This window comes from Saimiri boliviensis, chromosome 15 (genome assembly GCF_048565385.1).
Source record: "Saimiri boliviensis isolate mSaiBol1 chromosome 15, mSaiBol1.pri, whole genome shotgun sequence".
In the NCBI taxonomy this organism is placed as follows: Eukaryota; Metazoa; Chordata; class Mammalia; order Primates; family Cebidae; genus Saimiri; species Saimiri boliviensis.
Window position 1 is genome coordinate 91,221,860 of NC_133463.1, and position 22,210 is coordinate 91,244,069.

At 65.3% G+C, this 22,210-nt stretch overlaps 3 protein-coding genes across 10 annotated transcripts; 1 reads left to right on the forward strand and 2 right to left on the reverse strand.

Moving 5' to 3' along the window:
- The first annotated feature begins 1,187 nt into the window (after positions 1–1,187).
- Positions 1,188–6,834, forward strand: GSDMD (gasdermin D). 3 transcript variants are annotated; one of them, XM_039464907.2, is made up of 12 exons: positions 1,188–1,278; positions 1,439–1,632; positions 3,219–3,439; positions 3,671–3,863; positions 4,441–4,609; positions 4,834–4,936; positions 5,186–5,239; positions 5,535–5,612; positions 5,735–5,907; positions 5,985–6,126; positions 6,231–6,304; positions 6,439–6,834. In XM_039464907.2, exons 3-12 carry the CDS (start codon positions 3,223–3,225, stop codon positions 6,679–6,681), a joined length of 1,446 nt encoding a protein of 481 aa, XP_039320841.2. In that variant the 5' UTR covers positions 1,188–1,278; positions 1,439–1,632; positions 3,219–3,222; the 3' UTR covers positions 6,682–6,834. The 3 variants fall into 3 exon arrangements, with proteins under 3 accessions (XP_039320841.2, XP_003942159.3, XP_010328197.3); XM_003942110.4 differs by lacking the exons at positions 1,188–1,278; positions 1,439–1,632 and adding an exon at positions 2,370–2,500; XM_010329895.3 differs by lacking the exons at positions 1,188–1,278; positions 1,439–1,632 and adding an exon at positions 2,557–2,891.
- Positions 6,835–8,941: 2,107 nt separating this feature from the next.
- Positions 8,942–17,035, reverse strand: MROH6 (maestro heat like repeat family member 6). Of its 5 annotated transcripts, XM_010329893.3 has the most exons (15): positions 15,181–17,034; positions 14,809–14,961; positions 14,448–14,602; positions 13,656–13,773; positions 13,264–13,448; positions 13,035–13,172; positions 12,746–12,860; positions 12,516–12,659; positions 12,262–12,435; positions 11,255–11,422; positions 10,848–10,967; positions 10,510–10,612; positions 10,337–10,402; positions 10,124–10,191; positions 8,942–9,252 (listed from the first exon to the last, which is right to left on the reverse strand). In XM_010329893.3, the coding sequence occupies exons 1-15, from the start codon at positions 15,529–15,531 to the stop codon at positions 9,247–9,249; spliced, it is 2,064 nt and encodes a 687-aa protein (XP_010328195.1). In that variant the 5' UTR covers positions 15,532–17,034; the 3' UTR covers positions 8,942–9,246. The 5 variants fall into 5 exon arrangements, with proteins under 5 accessions (XP_010328195.1, XP_003942116.2, XP_010328193.1 ...); XM_003942067.4 differs by having other exon boundaries at positions 8,942–10,191; XM_010329891.3 differs by lacking the exon at positions 10,848–10,967 and having other exon boundaries at positions 8,942–10,191; positions 15,181–17,035.
- A 943-nt stretch (positions 17,036–17,978) lies between these two features.
- On the reverse strand, positions 17,979–22,210 carry NAPRT (nicotinate phosphoribosyltransferase). 2 transcript variants are annotated; one of them, XM_039464547.2, is made up of 13 exons: positions 21,677–22,207; positions 20,937–21,064; positions 20,780–20,862; positions 20,421–20,551; positions 20,214–20,329; positions 19,798–19,994; positions 19,584–19,724; positions 19,251–19,335; positions 19,071–19,151; positions 18,874–18,976; positions 18,642–18,796; positions 18,444–18,551; positions 17,982–18,362 (listed from the first exon to the last, which is right to left on the reverse strand). In XM_039464547.2, the coding sequence occupies exons 1-13, from the start codon at positions 21,900–21,902 to the stop codon at positions 18,300–18,302; spliced, it is 1,617 nt and encodes a 538-aa protein (XP_039320481.1). In that variant the 5' UTR covers positions 21,903–22,207; the 3' UTR covers positions 17,982–18,299. The 2 variants fall into 2 exon arrangements, with proteins under 2 accessions (XP_039320480.1, XP_039320481.1); XM_039464546.2 differs by having other exon boundaries at positions 17,979–18,551; positions 21,677–22,210.

The following is a 22,210-nucleotide window of genomic DNA, read 5'->3' on the forward strand; positions in this document are numbered from 1 at the left end:
AGAACCGACGCTCCGAGGCGCCGGCAAAACCGCCTCTCCGGTCACAAGAGTCGCGCTGGCGGCCCGTGGGGCTCCTCCGCTGGGAATCTCCTGGTGCGTGAGCAACAAGAATTCATGTGAAGGTGTGGCGTCCTCTCGTTCTTTGCGTTTTCACTGGGAGCTCCAATCCCGAGCTGCTGGTGATCAGCCGTCTTGGATCTCTCTCTCCGAGACTTCATCTTAAAAAACAGCAACAACAACAAACTTAGCCGGGCATGGTGCCGAGCCCCTGCAGTCCCGGCTACTCAAGAGGCTGACGGGAGGATCACTTCAGCCCAGGAGGTCGAGGCTGCGACGAGCAGTGACCGCGCCACTGCACTCCAGCCTGAGCCACAGAGAGATCTTGGCTCAAACAAAAGAAAGCAAACAACAGAAACGATGCAGCAGAGCCGGGAAGTGGTACCAGAAGGGACCCACAGGGCAGGCGCCACCCCGTCCCCGCTGGGGCAGGCCTGGGAGCGGGGCCCAAGCCCAAACGGCCCCATCCGCAACCTCGGAGTGGCTGGGAGGGCCCCTGGCCCCAGGCCCACCGTGACTCAGGTCAGTAGGGCTCGGAGGGAGCCTGTGACAAGACTGGGTGTTGCTACTGACTAGATTTGTTTCTTTCTTTCTTTTTCTTTTTTGAGCCAGAGTCTCACTCTGTCGCCCAGGCTGGAGTGCAGTGGCGCAATCTCGGCTCACTGCAACCTCTGCCTCCCGGGTTCGAGAGATTCTCCTGCCTCAGCCTCCCGAGTAGCTGGGATTACAGGCACGCACCACCACGCCCAGCTAATTTTTGTATTGTTAGTAGAGACAGGGTTTCACCATGTTGGCCAGGATAGTCTCCATCTCTTGACCTCATGATCTGCCTGCCTTGGTCTCCCAAAGGGCTGGGATTACAGGCGTCAGCCACCGCGCCCAGCCAGGTTTTTAAAATAATGGCTTTATTACAACATAATTATAGAATTCCCGTATCATACAATTCATCCATCTAAGTGTGCAATCCTGTGGGTTTTAGCATATTCAGAGGTGTGCAAACATCACCACAGTCAGTATCTAAACATTTCCTCACCCCAGAAAGAAACCACACCAGCAACCGTCACTCCCACCCCCTCCCCCAGACGCTGGCAGCCCCACCTCCCTTCCGCCCTCTGGACGCGCCCACCCTGGATGCGTCACGTGAGGGGAGTCACGCCGTGTGCTCCTTGTGTCTGGCTTTTCACTTAGCACAATGTCTCCGAGGTCCACCCGTGTCGTCCGGTACGCCAGGGCCTCCTTCCTTGTGGCCGCGGGCACCATTCCACGGCCGGCATTGCAGTGCCTGGGCTCCCACGTCCAGTCTAAGCCTGCCTCGGTGGGTGGACGGGGTTTCCACCTTTCTGCCGTGGCAAACGACGCTGCTGCGGACTTTGGTGCACAGGCGGCGTTTGAGTCCTTGCTTTCGATGCGGGTGGAGCCAAGGAGCGGAATTCCTGGGTCCTAAGGAGACTGCCGGAGGAGCTGCCAGGCTTATTCCAGAGGGCCGCGCGTGTTGACGTTCCCACCACCACTGCACAAGCGTTCCAGTGACCCACGGCCATCTGGCGGGCGTGCAGTCTCTCTCTGTGGATTCAGGTTGATTTTCTTCATGGCTAAGGATGTCCAGCTTCTTTGCATTTGCCTGTGGCAGTTTCTACATTTTGTACTTCCTTGGAAGATCTGCCCAGACCCTTTGGCACAGGCCCAGAGTTTTTGTTTGTTTGTTGTTTGTTTTTTGGAGACGGAGTCTGGCTCTGTGGCTCAGGCTGGAGTGCAGGGGTGCGATCTCAGCTCACTGTAGCCTCTGCCTCCCGGGTTCAAGTGATTCTCCTGCCTCAACCTCCCGAGTAGCTGAGATTACAGGTGAGTGCCACCACGCCTGGCTAATTTTTTGTATTTTTAGCAGAGATGGGGTTTCACCATGTTGGCCAGGATGGTCTCGACCCCCTGACCTTGTGATCCGCCTGCCTCGGCCTCCCAAAGTGCTGGGATTACAGGCGTGAGCCACTGTGCCCGGGCTGATTTTTGTATTTTTAGTAGAGACCGGGCTTCACCGCGTTGGTCAGGCTGGTCTTGAACTCCTGACCTCAGGTGATCACCCACCTCTGCCTCCCAAAGTGCTGGAATTACAGGCGTGAGCCACCGCGCCGGGCCAGAGTTTTAAGAAAAACCACAAAGTGCTATGAAGTTTGAGGCTATCAGGATGGGGTGCCAGGCCAAGGTTCCTCAGGATGTGAGAGGCTGGTGCTCCCGGCGGGCTGCCGGGAAGAGGGGGCGGGAGAGGGCGGGAGGGGGCCCGGGCGGGCTCCCGGGGGCGGTTCCTGGAGGGCCTCCTGGGCGGGCCCCGCGGCGGCCGCAGTTTCACTTTTGGTTCTGGGCAGCTCCGGCTCCCACTCTTGGCTCCTGCTCTTCGACGGCTCCCCGGCGAGCAGACGCCCCATCCCCCGGGGCCCCCACGGTCGAGGTGAGCTGCCCCCCCCCACCTCCCCCGGTGCCGCCGGCGCTCCCGGGCGGGGAATGCTGGTCCTGCTGCGCCCTGGCGGTCCCAGCGCCCGCCCGGAAAGCCCCGCGCCCCACGGGCTGCCCTTGGCCAGCCCCGAGGCCCCGCCCTGGGACCGGGACCGGGTCGGCCATCCAGATGCCTGGGCCGGTGCTGGTTCCGCCCCCAGCGGCCTCCCGGCCCGGCCTGCGCTTTGGGCAGGCCCAGCGCTCAGAGGCTTCCTGGGGCAGCCGCGGGCCCTCCGCCGTGGGCGCAGAGGTCGGCTGTGGCCTCTGATCCGGAAACCCCAGCCTTGGACAGGTGGCTCATGGAGCTCCGGGCACAGAAAGGCCCTGGAGGACACAGCTGGCGTGGGGTGAGACTCTGGCTGCGTTTTGCAGGGGGTCCCTGTGCCATGCTCAGGAGATGTTAGAGCGGGTCTGGGCATCAGGCCGCACGGTCCCGGGCTGGAGGTACTCATGGCCCCAATGACAACAGGGTGGACACTGTATTTCTGTGTTGGGGAGTGGCCAGGGTCAGGCGCTTTCTGCTGGCAGGAGCATCGCAGGATGAGCGGAGCAGGGCTGCTCTGAAGGGAAGGAGTTTCCCATCATTGGAAACATCCAAGGGCGGATGCTGCTCCCACCCCCTCCTGCTGTTCTACCCCTGAGGGCACAATGCCTGGCCCATTTCTCCTCCTCAGGAACATGGGGTCGGCCTTTGAGTGGGTGGTTCGGAGAGTGGTCCAGGAGCTGGACCACGGTGAGGACCTCATCCCTGTGACCAGCCTGCAGAGCTCCACTGGTTTCAAGCCCTACTGCCTGGTGGTCAGGAAGTCCTCAAGCTCATGGTTCTGGAAACCCCGCTATAAGCACGTCAGCCTGTCAATCAAGGACATTCTGGAGCCCGATGCCCCAGAACCAGGTACCTGACCGGGTGCTGAGGCAGAGCCCTAGGGGGGCTGGGTGGGGGAGGGGAAGCAGGGGGCGTACGGCCAGCCACCCACCCTGCTCTGCAGGCTCTAGCCCTGGGTCTGTCTTCCAGAGGGCAGGGCCTTTGCAAAGGTCCTGCTGCCCTGGTCCTGGGACCCGCGGAAGGGGTGGGGCGGGAGGGCTGAGGCAGGTGGGCAGGGCCTCAGACCTGGCCTTGCTTTAGATTTGCAGCATGGTGGCTCCTTCCACATCCGTGACACCGTGGACGGGCAGCTACGGGCTAACGTGGAGGTGGCAGCCCCAGGACAGGGGAAGGTCGCAGGCGGGGCCTCGGTGTCTGACAGCTCCAGCACCTCGCTGAACGTGTTCTCGCTGAGCGTGGGCCCGAACACCTGGCAGGCCCTGCTCCAGGAGAGGTGGGCCCGGAGAGGGCAGAGCCCCACTGACCCCAAGCAACGATGCTTTTATTATTTTTTTGAATTATTTTTTGAGGTGAGGTCTCACTATCTTGGCCAGGGTGGTCCTGAACTCCTGGCCTCAGGCAGTCCTCCTGCCTCGGCCTCCCAAAGTGCTGGGATCACAGGGGTGAGCCACAGTGCCCAGTCCCAGACTTGCTCTTGGGAAGGTCACCACTTTGGGGCATCGGGAAAGTCCCAGAGGCAAGGGAGTGCTGTGGCCGGCAGCGGGTTTCGGGAAGGAAGCTGCAGGGGTCACTGGGGGCCTCGGCCACCAGGACTGATCCTAAGGACCAGACTGAGCCCCAGGCTGCTGTGAGGACAAGCGGTGGTGGTTCGTGGGGGCCAGGTGAGGGGCTCCTCCCCTCACAGACCCGGTCCCTGTGGGGAGCATGCAGAGAGGCTGCCGGTGCCCAGGCATCCACAGACCCTGGAGGCGCCCTCCGCGCCACCTCCCCCAGTGGCATGGGGTCGTCTCGGGAGGGAAGGCGTCTTTGGGGGCTACGGCCCAGTGAGCTTCCTGCTCCTCGGGCCACAGGCACCTGCGGCGGCCAGAGCACGGAATCCTGCAGCAGCTCCGGCAGCGAGGGGACAACGTGTACGTGGTGACGGAGGTGCTGCAGACGCAGAAGGAGGTGGAGGTCACCCGGACCCACCGGCGGGAGGGTTCGGGCCTCGTTTCCCTGGCCGGAGCCATGTGCTTACAGGTGTGTAGGTAGCCCCGTGGAGCTGAAGTCCCCGGCGGCCAGCCCACACCCGCGCCCCACAGCCTGGTGCCCTGGTGGCCGGCCTGGCCCCCAGCACCCAGCCCACACCCGCGCCCCACAGCCTGGTGCCCTGGTGGCCGGCCTGGCCCCCAGCACCCAGCCCACACCCGCGCCCCACAACCCGGTGCCTAGGGCCCGGCCCTGAGCCCATCTTCATGCCTCAGGGTGAGGGCGAGGGCCACCTGAGCCAGAAGAAGACGGTCACCATTCCCTCGGGCAGCGTCCTCGCATTCCGGGTGGCCCTGCTGGTTATTCGCTCTAACTTGGGTGAGCTGGAGTTGGGGGTGTCTCGGGCCCAGGCTCTGGCAGAGAAGCAGGGAGGCCTGGGGAGAGCTACCTGTTGGCTCGGGCTGCTGTGGGCCCCTGGCTGGACAGTTGACTGTGTCTGGCAGGCGGCTGAACTCCTTGGCTCTGGTGTGTGGGTGAAGGGGCAGGGGAGCTCCCGGTAGGGAAGGGGAGGGGAGGCTGGGAGCTAGGTGACATGCCTGTCCCTGTCTGCTCCCTCCTGGCTGCCAGAAGTCATTCTCTTCCCGGATAAGAAGCAGAAGACCTTCCAGCCGCCCCCGACAGGTGAGAGCCGAGAGCCCCCAGCGTGGGGTGTCCAGTGGAAAAGCGCACTCCCTTGGCAGTTGAGGGCTTCTCCCCCGGCGCTCAGGGCTCAGGGAGGTCGGGCAGCCCCCTGAGGCAGTGGTAACCCCCATACACACACAAGGGGTGACACGGGACAGCTGAGCCTGGGCCTTCCTGGCCACCCTCCCTGCCCTGCCAGTGTTAGAGGTGGTGACCCGGGCTGTGAGGGCCAAGGAAGGCCACAGCCCCCCATTCCCTGCACTCACCAGCCCTGCCCTCCCGTGCCCCTGCCCAGACCATAGGCCTTTCAGCAACCAAGGCTCCCGGCGGGTGGCCCTCTCCGTGAAGGGGTACATCGGCAGCTTATGGACAGGTCAGTGGCCTCCTGACGGCCCCTGGGACCTTTGGTGGGCTCTTCTTCTGCCCTCTGGGGTCTGCCTGTCCTGACCGGGGCTTTCCGGGGCCCTGTAAGCTCCCAGCCCTCTGTCCCTACAGATGGGGTCCCTGCGAATGGGACGGTTACTGAAGACTTCCAGGGCCTTCGGGCAGAGGTGGAAGCTGTCTCCAAGGAACTGGCGCTCATGGACGGGCAGCTGTGCCAGCTGCTGCTGGAGGGCCTGGAGGGGGTGCTTCGGGACCAGCTGGCCCTACAAGCCTTGGAGGAGGCGGTGAGCCGGGGAGGGTGCCCGGGGCACACGGGGCCCGCCCAGCCAGCCAGGCTCATCTGCCCTTCCCGTGCCCGCAGCTGGAGCAGGGCCTGAGCTCCGGGCCGGTAGAGCCCCTGGGTGGTTCGGCAGGTGCTATCCTGGATTGCCTGACGTTCCCCTCCGGAATGCTGGTGCCGGAACTCGCCGTCCCTGTTGTCTACCTGCTGGGGGCACTGAACGGTGAGCAGCCCCTGGGAGTGGGGCAGGTGGGGGGTGGGAAGGAGGGAGGTGGATTTTCCCCGGTGGGACTTCAGGAACCCAACTCTTACCCGACTCTCTCCCAGCGCTGAGTGAAGCCCAGCACCGGCTGCTGGTGGAGGCTGTGACGTTGAAGACCCTGCCAAGGCAGCTCGAGCTGGTGAGAGGGTTGGGCTGGGGGAGGGTGGGCTGAGCCAGCGGAAGGGGGCCCTGCTACACCTGGGGTGGGGTGGTATGGGCAGGCACAAGGTGCCCAGGGCTCCCAGCTGACACACTCCTGCCCTGCCCTGGCAGGTGGGCAGCCTCTTGGAGAAGAGTGCCCCGTGGCAGAAGTGCAGCACCGTGTCCCTGCCCCCCGAGCTCCGGAAGAGCGGCTGGGGTGGGGAGACACCAGCCTGGGTCTTGCTGGAGGAGTGTGGCCTGGAGCTGAGGGAAGACCCCCCGCACGTGCGCTGGGAGCCACAGGCCCAGGGCCGCGCGTGTGCGCTCTACGCCTCCCTCACACTGCTGTCAGGACTGAGCCGGGAGCCCCACTAGCCTGTGCTCGGGCATGCCCTGGCAGCTCTCCAGCAGGGCAGAGTGTTTGCCCACCAGCCACCAGCCCTGGGAAGGCCAGGAGCCCAGCAGCCACGTGGTCAGTGTCCTGTGGGGCTCAGGAGTCCGGGAAGCTCAGTAAAGTTGGCGTGCGAAGGCAAGGCTGGTAGCAGAGTTTTTGGGGGTCTTAGATGTGGGGTGGGGTGGGTTGGGGTGAGGACAGTACCCACGCAGTGTCAGGAGGGACATCAGGGCCATGAGCAGGTGATGTCTGCACCGTCCAGCTCCTCTGCGCCCTGGAGCTAAGGCTTGGCCTCTCTCGAGTCACGGGCCCGTGGCCCTGCCCAGCCCCACCTGTGTGCTTCTCTGCCTGCGATTCAGGTGAGGAGGTTTCACCAGGTGGAAGCAGGGCAGGAGCGTCTGGGGACATGCTGCAGAAAGGCGTGGCCCATCCTCAGCCCTCAGGGGCTTTAGGGGGTGCAGGTGTGGCTGGGAACAGACCCCCCCCCCACCCTCCTAGGGCCACACAGGAGGTTCCTGGAGAAGCCCTACTGAAGAAACTGACGTTTGGTCTGTTTCACCCCCATCTGCTTTCCTGAGCTAAGTGTAGAACAAACTCAACACCTCTCAGCCTCGCCCTTCTGGGAAAACCCTTTCAGGTGACTTGAAAGGGTGAGTGTGGCAGGAGTAGCCCGGGTCCCAGAAAGTTTTTGAAGAGGTGGGCACAAAAGGCGTAGCCTCGAGACCGTCAGGGCCGGGCCACGTGACAGGCCACACCTGACCCCATCTCGAGAGTTGCACCAATGAGCTCTCTGGCAACACTGCCCATTAGAGATCATGTGGGCATCCAGGCCGAGACTGCCCGGCTCACTGGCTGGAGGTGGAAAGGGAGCGAGTCCGTCGGGTGCACCTGCCCTTTTGTCCTGCAGTCTTAGCCTCCATTGGAAGATTTACCCCGGGGTGGGCTCTCTACAGGTAGATCTAATGGACCCTGGGGGCCACAGCATCCCCACGGAGGCACCAGGCCACTGTGCTACCTGAAGCCTCCCAGGAATTACAACAGGGAAGAGTCACACTCCAGAGGCCATGTGGACTTTGCATGAACCTCACTCATCCTGGCAGGGCTGCCGGGTCCTAGGCAGGGCCAGAGCAAGACGGGGCTGAACACGCTCCTAACAGGCAGCCGCGTGGTGCAAGCCACGCCTGGGCGGTTAACAGCCTGCTGCAGGATGGCACGGACTCTCCCGGGCACCATGGTGGGGAGGAGCACAGAGGCGCTGCCTGCCCCCCACAGCCACCTCCCCACCTGAGCCTCCATCTGGGGCGAGCACAGCATCACCATTGGGTTTGCTCAGCAGACTCTCCAGCGTGCTGTGGGGTGCAGGTGAGCACTGTGCTTGGTGGGAGGGGTGGGCTGTGCATGGTCGCCCTGAGGTCTAACACCTGCTTGCAAGGTGAACGAGGCCAGGCTGGCTTCCCTCTTTGCGGTTGCTTCTGAGAGGACCCATGTCGCTGGGTCCTGAAACCCGTCCCCACCTGTGCCCCCACCTCGGTGCTCCCAATCCATCCTGGGTGGTGCGGACCTCAGACAGATGACTGGCTTGAGAGCTTCTGAAGGTTCCTGAGGCTCCAGGCCTGCATCCTTTCTGCTCAAGAATGTTGACCTGTCTCTCTGCCACTCCTGCTGTGCTCTCTCAGCCAGGCCATCACGCCCCCTGTTCATCATGTCAGGCCCCACGGAGCCTGGTCTTTTCCAGAAGCTGGCCCCAGCCTCCCTCCCAGCTGGACCACATGGGCCTGGGATCACACCTGTGACATCACACACACTGGCCACGGACGTCCGTGGTGCCCTCTCCCACCTTCTCTTGAGCTGTTTCTTATACATTGAATCCCATTTTGGTATCTGCCATGGAGGATACAAACTAACCCACCAAACCTTGCCCCTGGCTCCACAAGGACGCATGTCCTGGGCCTGATCCTCAGCTTCCTGTGTAAACCTGCAAAGAGACCCTGACCCCACAGCTGACAGTTCTAACTACATCTATTCAGTGCCTGTTGGCCCAGAGCACAGCTTCTGTCTTACGGTTAACACAGCCCGACCTGGCCACAGCCTGTGCCTGGAGCCTGCCTGACCTTTAACCCTGCTGCCAAACCGGCTCTTACCTGGGGCCACATCAGGGCCTGTGGCCTGTTACCCTAGTCGGAGCCAGATCTTGGACCAGTTCAGTTCCCCAAAACCACACTCAAAATAGGTGCCCAACGCTTTCCATCCACATGTTTATTTTAGGCGCTTTCCGTGCAGCAGCTGGGGAGACAGGTCAGCAGGACCCCGTGCCTACCCCCAAGGGGAAATGGCCCCAGCCCTTCACAAGGCTGCCCACACTCCCTGTGCATGTGTGGAGGCTTCTGTGAGGAGGAGGCTGCAAGAGGACCCTGAATGTGAGGACATGTGCAGGCAGGCATCCTAGGTTGCAGGAACCTGCCGTCCAGAGCCAGAGGGGTGAGGTCACAGCACTGGCAGCTCCCAGAGCAGCCTCTTCCTCATGTGTCCAGTGGCATCTTCCTCATTCAACCCTGGGAGGGGTGATGGGGATTGTCACCAGTGCTCAGTCTGATTGGGCTTGCACATGGCACCCCACATCTGGACCCACAGATGGGATCTCGAGCTGACATGGTCCAGCTGGGAGGGAGGCCGGGGCCCGCTTCTGAAGGCCAGGCTCCCAGGGGGCCTGACATGATGAACGGGGGCATGACGGCCTGGCCGAGAGGGCACAGCAGGTGTGGCAGGGTGACAGGTCAACACTCTTGAGCAGAGAGGACACAGGTCAGGAGCCTCAGGATGCCGGCAAGGAATGGGTGCAGGACGAGGATGGGGGTGGCCGGCTGCAGGGCCAGCCAGGCCACAGAGTCCTGTCCAGGCATGAGGTGGAGACCCAGGAGGGCACCCTATGGGATCACCAGCTTCAGGGTCCCCCACCAGATTCAAGGTACCAGATGCCATCTGGGCCAGGAGCCATGCCCAACTGGGGCACGAGGGACGCTCCAGGGGGCTGGGAGAACAAGAGGCCTGATGGGAACAGATGGGTGCTGGCTGCCCCTCTCTGTAGCGGTCAGGGTGCCTGAAGAGGGGTGGGGGGGTAGTAGGTGGGGGGGGGACGGGCACCGGTGTCCAGCACCAGGCCCAGGGAGCCCCTCGGTCGGGGCGAGGACGGGCTGCTGTGCGCGTGGGGTGCCCAAGTCGGATCCCGGCCCGCGGGCCCAGCCCTGAGCCTCAGGCTCAGGCTGGGCGGGGTCCGGAGCAGCCCCAGCGGCCTGCGAGGCTCCTACGCTGGAAGGGGCTGTCGGCGAAGACGGGTGGGGGCCGGGCGGGGCGCGGGGCAAGGCGGAGGAGGCGGAGGAGGCGGAGCCCGCGGGGAGGGCCCCCGGCGCGGGCCAGCAGCACCACCTGCTGAGCGGACACGTGCGCCGCCGCGGCCACGGCCGGCTGGGGGTCGTCCTGGAGCCGCCCTAGGTCTGCGGGGAGATCACAGCTCAGACGGGGGCGCCCAGGACGGCCGAGTGCCCAGGCCCCTGGCCCTCCACCCACCGCTCCCGTCCACTCCGCCCTAGAACCCGCCACTTCTCCGGGATCCCACTCCCTGGCAAGGCGGGGCCTGACCGTGGAACAGCGAGTCCAGCAGGTCCTGGTTGACGCAGCCGGGGCTGGCATGGTGGACAAGGAAGCCTGGACCACAGCAGATGCATGAGTGCAGGCCCCACACCCCGCAGGGCAGGGCTGGCCCAGCTCCCACAACCCGGGTGCCAGGAGCAGTGTGCCCCGGGAGGCCTCACCTATGAGCACGGTGGCTGCCCGGCGCAGAGGGTCCTGGGGACTCCGCAGGTAGCCTTGAGTCTGGCTCAGGAAGTTAGGCACGTGGCCCGGGTACCGCCGAACCTAGGGAAAAAAGGGCCAGTGGCAGGACAGGAGGGCGGATCCTGAGGGTGGAGGAGGTTGCAGAGCTGAATCCAGGGGCGGGTGGTCCAGGGGAGCCCCCAGGGCAGGTGGCATGGTCCGAGGCTTGGACTTGCCGCACAGCAGCCTGACTATCCGGTTTGGGGGTCCCGGTGAACCCTGGAACAAGTGGGCAGCTGATCATACCCTCTCGAGGTCACCTTGCTTCCCTACTGACCAGGCGGCGGCAAACGTGGCTCAGGGCCTCGGGGCTATCATAGCGGGCCACGGTGACCATCTCCTCCAGCATGCCCCAGCTAAAGGCCTGGTCGCAGCGGGCCAGGGTCCACTCTGAGCTCTGGGATAGGGGGAGGGAGCCGGGTCAGGGGTCCAGGAAGTAGAAAGGCAAAAGGTGGGGTAGGAAGAGGGGGAGCAGGGGCATCGGGCTAGGGACAGAAGAGCCCAGGGCAGGGGGCGGGAGTGAATCTGCCCAAGAAAAGAGCAGTAGCAATCTGGCAGCCCGTGACGCCTGCCCCTGAGGTCCTTGGGGTGGGGGAGTCCCTGATCTGTAATCGACGGAGGGGCGGCGCCATGGGAGTGGGGAGTGTTGGCTGGCATAGGGTGGGAAGGTGTGGGGCGGCTGACCTCAGCAGCATCTGGGCTGGGGTCATGCAGGCGCAGCAGCAGCGGCACGAGACTCTGCAGCACCAGCCTCCGCAGGGGGCCGCGGAGCCCAAGCCGGAGCATGCCCCGGCCCCGGCGCACCAGAGTCCCGAGGAGCCCGACCGCCGAAGCGCGGACTGAGTCCCGGGTCTGCATGGAAGGGCGCAGTCAGGGCGGACAGACGCTGAGAGCGACTGCAAGGGTGGCAGGGGGCGGCCAGGGCGGAGCGAGGAAGCAGGGGGTCTCGGGAAGGCTGCTGACTGGGTGTGATCTGGGGACAGGGCCTGGAGCTGGACCTGGTCGGGAAGCCCGGGGAACCCCTGGAGGGCTGGCCCTAGGGAATGGGGTCTGGAAGGAAAAGTCTAGCGGGGAGGAGCTTGACGGGACAGGATCTCGGAGGGCGCGCCTGGGGGGGCGGAGCTGGGCGACAACAGGAGGCAGGGCGGGTGGGCTGGGCGGGCTGGAGGGAACAGGCCTCGGAGGGAGAGACCGGAGGGGCGGGGCCTGGGAGGCAAAAGCCGGGGAGGGAGCCTGGGGGAGGGGCCGGGAGGGGGAATAGCCTGGGGTCAGGGCCTGGTGAGGCGGGGCCTGGGAGGGAGAGACTGGGGGCGGGGCCCGAGGGGCGGGGCCTGGGAGGGAGAGACTGGGGGCGGGGCCCGAGGGGCGGGGCCTGGGAGGGAGATGCTGGGGGCGGAGCCCGAGGGGCGGGGTCTGGGAGGGAGCGGTGGGGGCGGGGCCTAGGAGGGAGCGGTGGGGGCGGGGCCTGGGAGGGAGCAGTGGGGGCGGGGCCTGGGAGGGAGCGGTGGGGGCGGGGCCTTGGAGGGAGTGGTGGGGGGCGGGGCCTAGGAGGGAAAAGCCGGGGAGGGAGCCTGGGGGAGGGGCTGGGAGGGGGAATAGCCAGGGGTCAGGGCCTGGTAAGGCGGGGCCTGGGAGGGAGAGACTGGGGGCGGGGCCGGGGGGCGGGGCCCGAGGGGCGGGGCATTGCTCACGTGGTCCAGCAGCGGACGGAGGCGCGGCCCCAGCTCCGAGCTCAGGAGCCGCACAGGCGCCCGGGGCCGTAGCAAGAGCCTCTTCAGGGCGCCCAGAGCTGCACCCACGAGCCGCGCGTCGCCTTCGCCCAGTGCGCCCAGCAGTGCCGGCAGCAGCGCGCTCACGTGCCGCACCTGCAGGGACTCGTGGTCAGCCTCTCGCAGACCTTGCCGCGGCCGGGTCAGGCTGCCCTCCGCCCCTTCCCTTGTCTCACCTTCCTGCGATTCAGCGCGAGGTGGCCCAGGCCCAGCAGGCCCAACCAGCGCACGGTGGGCTCGGGGTCTCCCTGCCAGGTGAGAAGTCGCTCCAGGATAACCTCCTCCCGCAGGAGCCGTGCGGTCGGCCGGCTCTGCAACAGCTAGGCGAGGCACACGGGGTCAGCTGCTGCGGCTTAGGATCAAGTCCACAGTCACCCTTCGCCACCCATTCGGGAAGCAGGCTCACCCCGGTGAAGAAGGCCATAGCCGTGAGGCGCTGCGGGTCGTCGGCGCTGCGCAGCCGGGGAAGCAAGTCCGCGAAGAGGCCTCGCAGGTGGTGGTCGGCGTGTGCCACCATGGCACTGGGGTGGGTGGAAATGGGAGCTCTCGCTCCGCCTGGCGGCCTTACTCCTCAAGAAAACCCCATCCCAACACCACCCTCGTGCCGCTGCCTTTTCCCTGTCCCCCCGCCTAGCGCCAGCACCTGGCCAGCAACGAGTCTCCTCCCGGTGTGACATCCTGCGGCCCCTCCTCACCTCGCCAGCAGCAGGACACCCTCCAGGTGGGTGTGGGCTCCCACCAGCCTCCTCCAGCCTCCCGCCTGCTCCATGCACGTGACCACCATGCGGCCTCCATCCCCAGTGAGCAGAGCCTTCAAGGCCTCCACAGCGCAGCTGGCGGTGGGGACAGTGAGCAGGTGGGCGGTGGGGCTGAGAGGGTGGCAGCATGCTGGCCCGTCCCACATACCCTGGTGTTGCCTCTCACCTGGCATGGCTGTGTGGTGGCCCTCGGTGGGACAGAATCCAAATCTTGGGCATGTCAGGGGAGCGAGGGCTGCGGGCCAGCTCGTGCAGCTGTGTGACTAGTGCAAGCAGCAGATGAGAGTAGAAGCCCCTTGTGGCTCCCACGCAGCCTGAAACAGCCAGCATCTCCCCAAGAGCACGAGTGGCCTGTGGAGCCAGTGGCTCACTCAGGCCCTGGGCGCCAGGAGTTGTGTTGGACAGCAGAGGGACAGGCATGCCATAGACAGGGCAGGGACTAAGCCTCAGACACGCATGGGACATTCCCGGAGGAGTGACCCAGGTGCAGACTCCCAGTCACCGCCCTCCTCCCCACCACCCTGCGCCCGTGCCTGGGTAATGGCTGGAGCCACCTACCGCCAGTGCCTGGGGCTCAGACCCTGAAGCACCCTTCAGTGCCCACAGCAGTTGTACCAGCACCTGCCCATTTACACGCTGGTTACGGCTTAGGCTGCGCCAGAGCTCGGCCGCTGCCCTGAGGGTTTGGAGGGGGCTGGTGTGAGACAAGGGATGGTGCAGGGTGGCTGTCGAGGAGAGGTAAGGGGTCCCCAGCTAGGGTGGAGGCAGCCACTAGGACTCCAGCAGGGGAGGAGCAGGAAACCACTACCCTGGTCTCCCCCACCCCTGAATCCCAAATAAACAAATGAAGTGTTAATTGTGCAGACCGCAAAATAGCCTGTCTCAAGCTCAGCTGCCGGGTGGGGACCCGCTGGGAGTCCTGTTGGGTCAGCGACAGTGAAGCAAACTTGGCATTATTATTATTTTTTTTAATCGCTACAGAAAATAAAATCAACGATAACTTCGGGGGAAAATTAACCAAAGAGCCAGGGGTGTCCAGGCACGTTAGCCCCCCAGGCTCACTCAGCCCACTCCGGAGCCAACCCCAGCATGGTCTCCAGGGGAGGCTACCTGGAGCTGGAAGACGGCTCCCAGAGGAGCCCAGCCTTAGAAACTGTGGCGGGAGGGTGGGCGGAGTTTGCAGAACTAAGTGAGGGGAGCAGGAATGGATACGGAGCAGGAGACACCACGGGGATGGGTTAAGGAGGCCCTGCTCCCTTTCAGCTCCCCTGTCTGGGCCAGACTCCACCGCCAAGCGGGAAGGGGGAAGGAAGCCGCGTGGGGGCCGCAGGGCCAGGCGGGTTGGGTTACCGATCTGGGGGCAGAGAGCGGGGCAGCAGCGCACACACCACGTCCTGCGCATGCTCCAGGGCCAGCGCACTCAGCACTCTCAGGGCCGCCCTCCGGGGCCTCCCCTCTGCCAGGCTGGGCACCTGCGCCAGCAGCCCTCGCACCAGAGCATGCACCTGGCGGGGAGAAGCGGACTTCAGCAGTCAGGCCTCTTCCACTGTCCATTCCCTCTCACCTGTACCCACCTCACACTCCCCCTAACCCCACCTGGCTGGAGCAGCCTGAAGGTGGCAGGGTCAGGCTGTGCTCTCCAGGCTCCTCCCACCACCTTGGTGCCAGGACCAGCAGGAGTCTGTAGGGCATGGAGTGGGTGGAAGCTGACCTGGTCCTCCAGCCGTTCCCCCCGGGCCTCCAGGGCTGAAGACAGGGTGAGCGCTGTCGCCTGGGTCCCTGCAAAGCCAGCCTCCTCCAGGCAGGCAGCCGTGTACAATGCCAGGTCAGCAAGAACCCCCTCCTCCCAGGAACTCTGGGGAACCTAGGGCAGGATGGATGGGGTGTCTGAAGTGCCCAAGCCTCTCCTAGCTCTCCTCCTGGTCCCTCAGCTTCCCACCCGGCTTCCTACAAAGTCCCTTGCTCCTCTGTTGCTCACCAGTCTGTTTCACCCTGACCTCCGCCAGGCCCAGCACGTCCCATTCCACCTAACCTTCACAGGAGCCCCGGCGGTCCACACGGCATCTCTTCCCTCATCCCTCACCTGGTGGGGCCCCTCAGGGGAGCGGGGCTCGCTGCCAGCTTCAGGGACGGTGGCCCCACACCCAGGCTCAGTCTCGGCATGGGTGGCGAGGGCCTGGGTCTGTGGCTCAGCTTCAGGTTTGAGCTCCCAGGGCTCAGGCTGAGGGCCCGTGGAAGGGGGTTCCCGAGACCACCCCTGCCTGGCCCGAATTCCTTCGGCCACAGCTGTCAGGGTTAGAGCCCCGACGGGCGTCTCCTGGACCCAGCCCCACACACCCCCAGCCATAGCTGCCTTTGCCGGTAGCACCTGCTGCTGCTCCTCCTGGGAAGTCGTGCCCAGGCCTGACCTAGAAGCTGGCCCGGGCGGGACCATGGACAGGCGTGGTGGCGCGTGCGCAAGCGTGTGGGGGCTGGGGAGCCACACGGAGGTGCCTGCTGTGGGCCTGTGAGGGGCCCTCCTGCCCCGGCTGCTGCAGGGGAGTGGCCAGCCTGGAGCCTGAGTGTCGTGGTCTGCCTCTCCCCACCAGGGCCCTGGCAACAGGATCCCCCAAGAGCTGGCGGAATCACAAAGAAAGGGGAGAAGGCCCTAACCCTGACTACCAGCCCCTCTTGGCCGGGGGCTCGGGGCAGCTGTGGACAGCCCTGAGGAGGTCCTACCTGGGTCCAGGAGTCTGGGCCCCGCCCTGAGCTGAGGCCTGATTCAGCCCCTGACCAGCAGTCAGCTCCCCACTGGGCCTGGGGCTAGGGGCTGGCCCTGCCCCCTGCCCACTGGCTCTGTCAGACACCCTGGAACGGGCATGACTGGGTGGGCTTGGGGCAGCCCGGAGGGGTGGAGGGGCAACAAAGGTGCCAGAGGAGCAGTGGCCCCTCCAGAGCTTATGCAGGTGCCTACCACTGTTGAGGGGGGGGGGCCCTTCTGGGTCCTGGCTAGTTTTGAAGCGTATCCCCACCCAAATCTCCTGTTGAAATGTAATCCCCAGTGCCGGAGGGGGAGCCTGGTGGGAAGTGATTGGATGCTGGGGTGGACTTCCCCGATGACAGAGTTCTCAACATCTGGTTGTTTTAAAGTGTGGCCCCACCCCACCCCTTCCTCCGGCTCAGGCCTTGTAACACCTGCCCGCTTCCCTTCCGCCATGACGTTGTTTCCTGAGGCCTCCTCTACAGCCTGCAGAACCATGGGCCAGTTAAACCTCTTAAAAAAAAAAAAAAAAAATACTAGTTTTGGCTGGGCGTGGTGGCTCCCACCTGGAATCCCAGCACTTTGGGAGGCAGACGAAGGTGGATCACGAGGTCAGGAGTTTGAGAGCAACCTGGTCAACATGGCAAAACCCTGTCGCTACTAAAAATACAAAAATTTGGCCAGGCACGGTGGCTCACACCTGTAATCGCAGCACTTTGGGAGGCTGAGGAAGGCAGATCACGAGGGCAGGAGATCAAGACCATCTTGGGTAACACAGTGAAACCCCATCTCTACTAAAACTACAAAAAATTAGCTGGGTGTGGGGGCATGCACCTGTAGTCCCAGCTACTCAGGAGGCTGAGGCAGGAGAATCGCTTGAATCTGGGAGGCAGAGGTTGCAGTGAGCTGAGGTCATGCCGTCACACTGCAGCCTGGGCAACAAGAACAAGACTCTCGGCCGGGTGCGGTGGCTCAAGCCTGTAATCCCAGCACTTTGGGAGGCCGAGGCGGGTGGATCACGAGGTCGAGAGATCGAGATCATCCTGGTCAACATGGTGAAACCCCGTCTCTACTAAAGGTGCAAAAAATTAGCTGGGCATGGTGGCGTGTGCCTGTAATCCCAGCTACTCAGGAGGCTGAGGCAGGAGAATTGCCTGAACCCAGGAGGCGGAGGTTGCGGTGAGCCGAGATCGCGCCATTGCACTCCAGCCTGGGTAACAAGAGCGAAACTCCGTCTCAAAAAAAAAAAAAAAAAAAGAACAAGACTCTGTCTCAAAAAAATCATAAAATAAATTACCCAGCCTCAGGTACTTCTTTACAGCAACAACGGATGAACACTCCCCGGCTGGGCCCCTCGGAGTGCCAGGGTGCCCTGTGGGTGCCTGGGCGTGCCGTGTTCCGCCCAGTGTGTGTGAGTCTGTATCTCTCTCTAGCTCATACTCCCTGGGGCTGGCTGGATGGGCCCCTGCTCCAAGTCCCCACCCTCCACCCTCAGCCAACCACACAGTGGCTACTGCCCAGCCCTGAGCCCTGGGGAGCCAGATGAGCTGGTCTGGTGGAATGCCTGGGCAGGCGGAAGTGCCCCTGACGCACACCAGGCAGTCAGCATTCCCTCCACACCCTTGCCATCTGTGCCCCCTCAGGCTTCTTGGACAAGTGAGGCCCAGGCCCCCAGCCTCCACTTCCTGCCAAGCCTAGAACCCCTCTCCCAAGCAGTTTCTCTGAAGCCCGTGCTGCCCAAACTGGAAGAACCCTGAGATCAGGAACTTGCTGGCGCAGAGTCAGGGCCAGCCCAGTGCACAGCCAGGCACAGCACCACCCGGGCTGGGTGTCTGCAGTTGAGTCAGCTCCTGGAGCTTCTGCTGCTTCCCCATGCTTCCTCCCCTTCCCTGGGCTGCTGGGTCGGGAGCTGTGTCCCTGAGGCCTGGCTGGCCGGTGACAGATGCCAAGGTGGTGCCAGGTTGGCAGCAGCAGTGGCAGGAGACACCTGAGCTCTCACTTTTGGACTGTGGAGTTTGAAATGTCCTTGCTGACCCTGAGCCTGGGGGCAGTGCCTAGGCAGGTGTGGGAGCCCAGGGCCACAGCTGGACCCTCTGACCTGGCACCCCCCCACCCTGTCCCGCCCCCAGCCTGCGTCTAGCAATGAGGTGTCTTCCACAGCAAGTCCCTCCCTGCCTGTGGCCTTGCAGCTCTAGTGTGGGATCTGACTCCCCACAGCCCACCCCAGCTGGGGACTCCTGGCTGCCCTTCAGGCCTCAGTGCAGGGCTGTCTCCCACCCCAGCAGGACCCCTGCTTTCCCTGGGGTGCAAACCCTCCTGCTCCTCGAGCTCAGATTCCCGACTCCAGCCCAGCCCCCGCCCCAGCCCCAGCCCGGGAGGCCCTGGGGCCAGGTGAATGACACAGGACAAGCCGTGGGGTTAGCAAGTGACTCGTGTTGTTTCCAGGCAGCCCCGCTGAAGACTCAGGGGGATGCCCCCACACGCAGACTGTCCACCAGGGCCTGTAGCCGCTCCGACAGCGCCACCTGCAGGGAGCAGAGGAGGGGAGAGGTGGGTGGGGGCGTGGGGGCACCCAGGGCAGGACACCAGGGCGGGCATCCCCCCACCTGGTACTGTGCCGGGCTCTGCAGCCGCCTGTGCGCCGGGCTGAGTTGGCTCAGGGACAGCTGGGCCAAGGCTCTAGACTCCGCGAGGGATGGGAGAGGCTCACACAGCTGCAGGGAAGAGGCAAGGAAAGCAGCTCAGGGCTGGCTCCCGGCGAGGGCTCCACCGGCGCTGGGGCAGGATGAGGGCAGAGCGGCCACCTGTCCCCGCTGGAGGCAGAGCTGCAGCAGTGGCTCCACCTGCGCTGGCCGCACGGTGCAGGGCTCCTGAGCCCCTCGAGGCCACACCCTCAGCTCCTGCCCAGCCCGTGGCACCGGCTCTTCTGCCAACTGCAGCACATCCATGAGGAGAGACCCTGTGAGGGTGGGGTCGAGAATAAGGGGGGGCCCTGGTGCCCTGAAGGCGGACGATGGGGGGATGGGAGGCGCTCACCGTCAGAGCCCAGGAGCCGGAAAGCTGCCTTGCTCCCAGGCAACGTCTGCTTCTCGGGGTCCTCGGTCAGCTTCATTCGTGGCTGGCCCCCCACGGCCACTAGCTGCGAGGAGAGGGTGTTGAGCTGGCTGGTCCTCATCTCCCACCCCTCACCATCCCTCAGACCTGCCCGACCCGGCCACAGACACTGTACCCACCTTATAGACGCAGCCCAGGGAAGGCTGTTGGGGGCAGGTGACCACGCTGGTGCCAATGCCAATGACGTTCACCTCGCTGCCCTGGGTGAGGGAGAGGAGGTGGCGGAGAGCCCGGCCAGGACCTGTAAAGGCCCCAGGAGCCCCCCAGCCACCCTCTGCCCACCACTTTGCCCACCTCACCTCCTGGGCCAGTTGTGCCAGCGCCTCCTCGTCAATGTTGTTGCTGACCGCAATGGGGACTGACTCCAGCCAGGGCACCTGGAACCTGCGTGTGGGCGGAGAAAGGGTGGGGGCTGCCCCTCAGGTCTTCTGATTCACCTAGTGCTCCCCACCCCCCACGGCCTCAGTCAGGGACACTCGTGCTCACCTTCTGCTTAGGAGCCCCGAGGAAGCCCCACCCCTTACCTCCCTGCCAGGGCCTGCGGACTTCCTCACTGTCCCTCCCTGCCCACTCCCAAATCCTGGCTCCCTGGGGGTCTCCCACCAGGCAAAGCTGCTCCCCGGAGAACTCACTGGGCAGCAACGGTTCGGAAGACCTGGCGGATCTCCTGGGCCTGCTGCAGCAGGTCACCGCTGTCCAGCCTCACGCCCACTGCCCGGTAGCCCAGCTCTCCCAGGGCCAGCGAGACTGCCAGGAAGTTGGGGAGACCACTCCTGCGGGGACAAATAAGGGGGTCAGGGACTGCCAGGGTTCTGCTGAGCCCACTCCTAGAGTGCTGGGACTCACCTCCGCACGCTGTAGGAGTCCAGGAGGCCCTGGAAGGCCCGGGGAAAGGCCAGGGCATAGGCCACGAAGGCTGCCCGCTCGCCTGGGTGTGGCTCCTGCACCCCCAGCCCCAGGTGGGCACACACGCGCTCCAGCCACACCTGGGCTTTGGCCGCCAGGTCCACCCCAGGGCCCTCCCCAGCCGCTGGCGCCAACATCTGTGGAATGGGTTGGTGAAGAATGGGGGCCAAGAATGCTGGGTGAGGCCTGGGAGCAGCCAGGGCCACCCCGGTTTGAGGGCAAAGGTAATGCAGGCTGTGCCAGCTTCCTGGGACAGCACTGGGGTGACCTTCCCCGGGTGGCATGCCTCTCTCCTCGGCAAGGGCTCCTTAGGGCCTGTCGCCTGGAGACAGCAGGGTTGAAGAGGAGGGACTGACCGGGTCAGGGGGCAGCTCGCTGCCTGAAAAGGAGGTGACGAAGGAGTGGGCCAGGGTCCCGGCCACTGGCACACCTCGAAGCTGGCCCGCTAGCACATTGCTGCTACTGTCAAAGCCTGGGGAGGAAGGCAGTGGGATGGGGGGACTCCCGGCCAAGCCGGGGCTTTGCCTTCCCGGCCCTCGCCTTCCCCGGCACCGGACCCTCACCGCCCAGGTAGCTGTAGGTGGAGGCCGTCAGGCCCCCGTCCGGGCCCTGAGCCCGCCGCAGGCCCATCTCTAGCAGCCGCTTCTCTGGCCCTGCGATCAAGCGAAGCCGCGCAGCGTTGGTGGCCACCAGGCTGTGGGGAGCCAAGAGTCAGGGGGTGTAGGGTGGGGGTGGCCAGACCACCCAAGATGGCAGAGTTACCTGGGGCCTGGAACTCCCCGCCCCGGAGCTCTACCCTCACCCGGCCCCTCCTTACACCCTGCACAGTGGGGGCGGGAGGCCAGCCCTGGGACCCCTGGGCAGCCAGCCCCACGCCCGTGTCCAGCGCAGAACCCCGCCGCTGGGGCCGTCCCAAGCCCACCTGGCGTAGCTGACCAGGCAGAGCAGCGGCGTCTCCAGAAGCTGCACCACCAGGAGCGGCCCGGACACCTGCAGCAGCGGCACCTGCGACGAGCGAAGTCAGCTCTGCGCCCGACATAGCCCCCGCGCCCCCGCCCCGCCGGCTCACCCCTACTCACGCCTGGGAAGGCCAGGGAGCCCTCGGGCAGGGCCCGCACCGTCACCTCGGAGCAGTCGAGGGCCCGAAGGTGCTCGAAGAACGCGGGGTCCGTGTCTGGAGGCAGCACCGAGGCCAGGAACTGCACGTCTGGAAACCAGGTTACTGCGCTGAGACCACAGGTGACCTGCAGGCCCTGGCGGGAAGGTGAGGGGTGGGGATCCCTAGGGGCTCCTAAGCAGAAGGTGAGCGCAGGTGTCCCTCACGGAGGGACAAACTGGTTGTGGGCATGGGCGTTCCATCGGGCGGGAGGGGACTTCCGCAGGCCATAGGGGGCTACATCGGGCGTGGGGCGCTCGTGGGGTGGGGGCTCCCGTCGGGTGTGGGGGGGCTCCCGGGGGGAGGGGTTCCTAGGGGCGTGGGGGGCTCCCGGGGGGAGGGGTTCCTAGGGGCGTGGGGGGCTCCCGGGGGAGGGGTTCCGTGGGGCGTGGGGGGCTCCCGGGGGGAGGGGTTCCGTGGGGCGTGGGGGGCTCCCGGGGGGAGGGGTTCCGTGGGGCGTGGGGGGCTCCCGGGGGGAGGGGTTCCGTGGGGCGTGGGGGGCTCCCGGGGGGAGGGGTTCCGTGGGGCGTGGGGGGCTCCCGGGGGGAGGGGTTCCGTGGGGCGTGGGGGGCTCCCGGGGGGAGGGGTTCCGTGGGGCGTGAGGGGCTCCCGGGGGGAGGGGTTCCGTGGGGCGTGGGGGGCTCCGTCGGGCTGAGCGGCTACCGGCGTCCCGCAGGCGGAAGGCGCGCAGGAAGCGCACACAGTCGCGCAAGCCGGCGGCCAAGGCGAAGGCGCCGCCGAACGGGCAGCGGCGGAAGAAGAGCTCGAACTCGGCGGCGTCCCGCGCCCGGCCCGCGCGCCAATAGCCCAGCGCCATGGTGGCCTGGTAGAGGTCTGTGAGCAGCGGCCGCGCCGCCGCGCGCCCCTCGGGGTCCTGCTCCGCCGCCATCCCGCTCCCGACGTCTGGACTCCGACCCGCCCCGGCCTGGGCCCCGTGACACGCCCCAGCCTATGGCGCGCTCCCGGCGGGGCTTATCGTAGGGTTTGGGCGCCGCACGGGACGCGCCAGAGGACGGGATGGGTCTGACGGTCTCGGCGCGCTGACGGCGACCGCAACGGCTGGACCCGGGATGGAGTGGGGATGTCACCCAACTCCTCTCGGACCCCCAACCGCACTCCAGGCCCAAAGGCCTCTTTGGAGCGCAGTCCGGTCCCGGTCACCGGAGGTGCTCCCTGTGACCCGGGGTTCCACCCCTT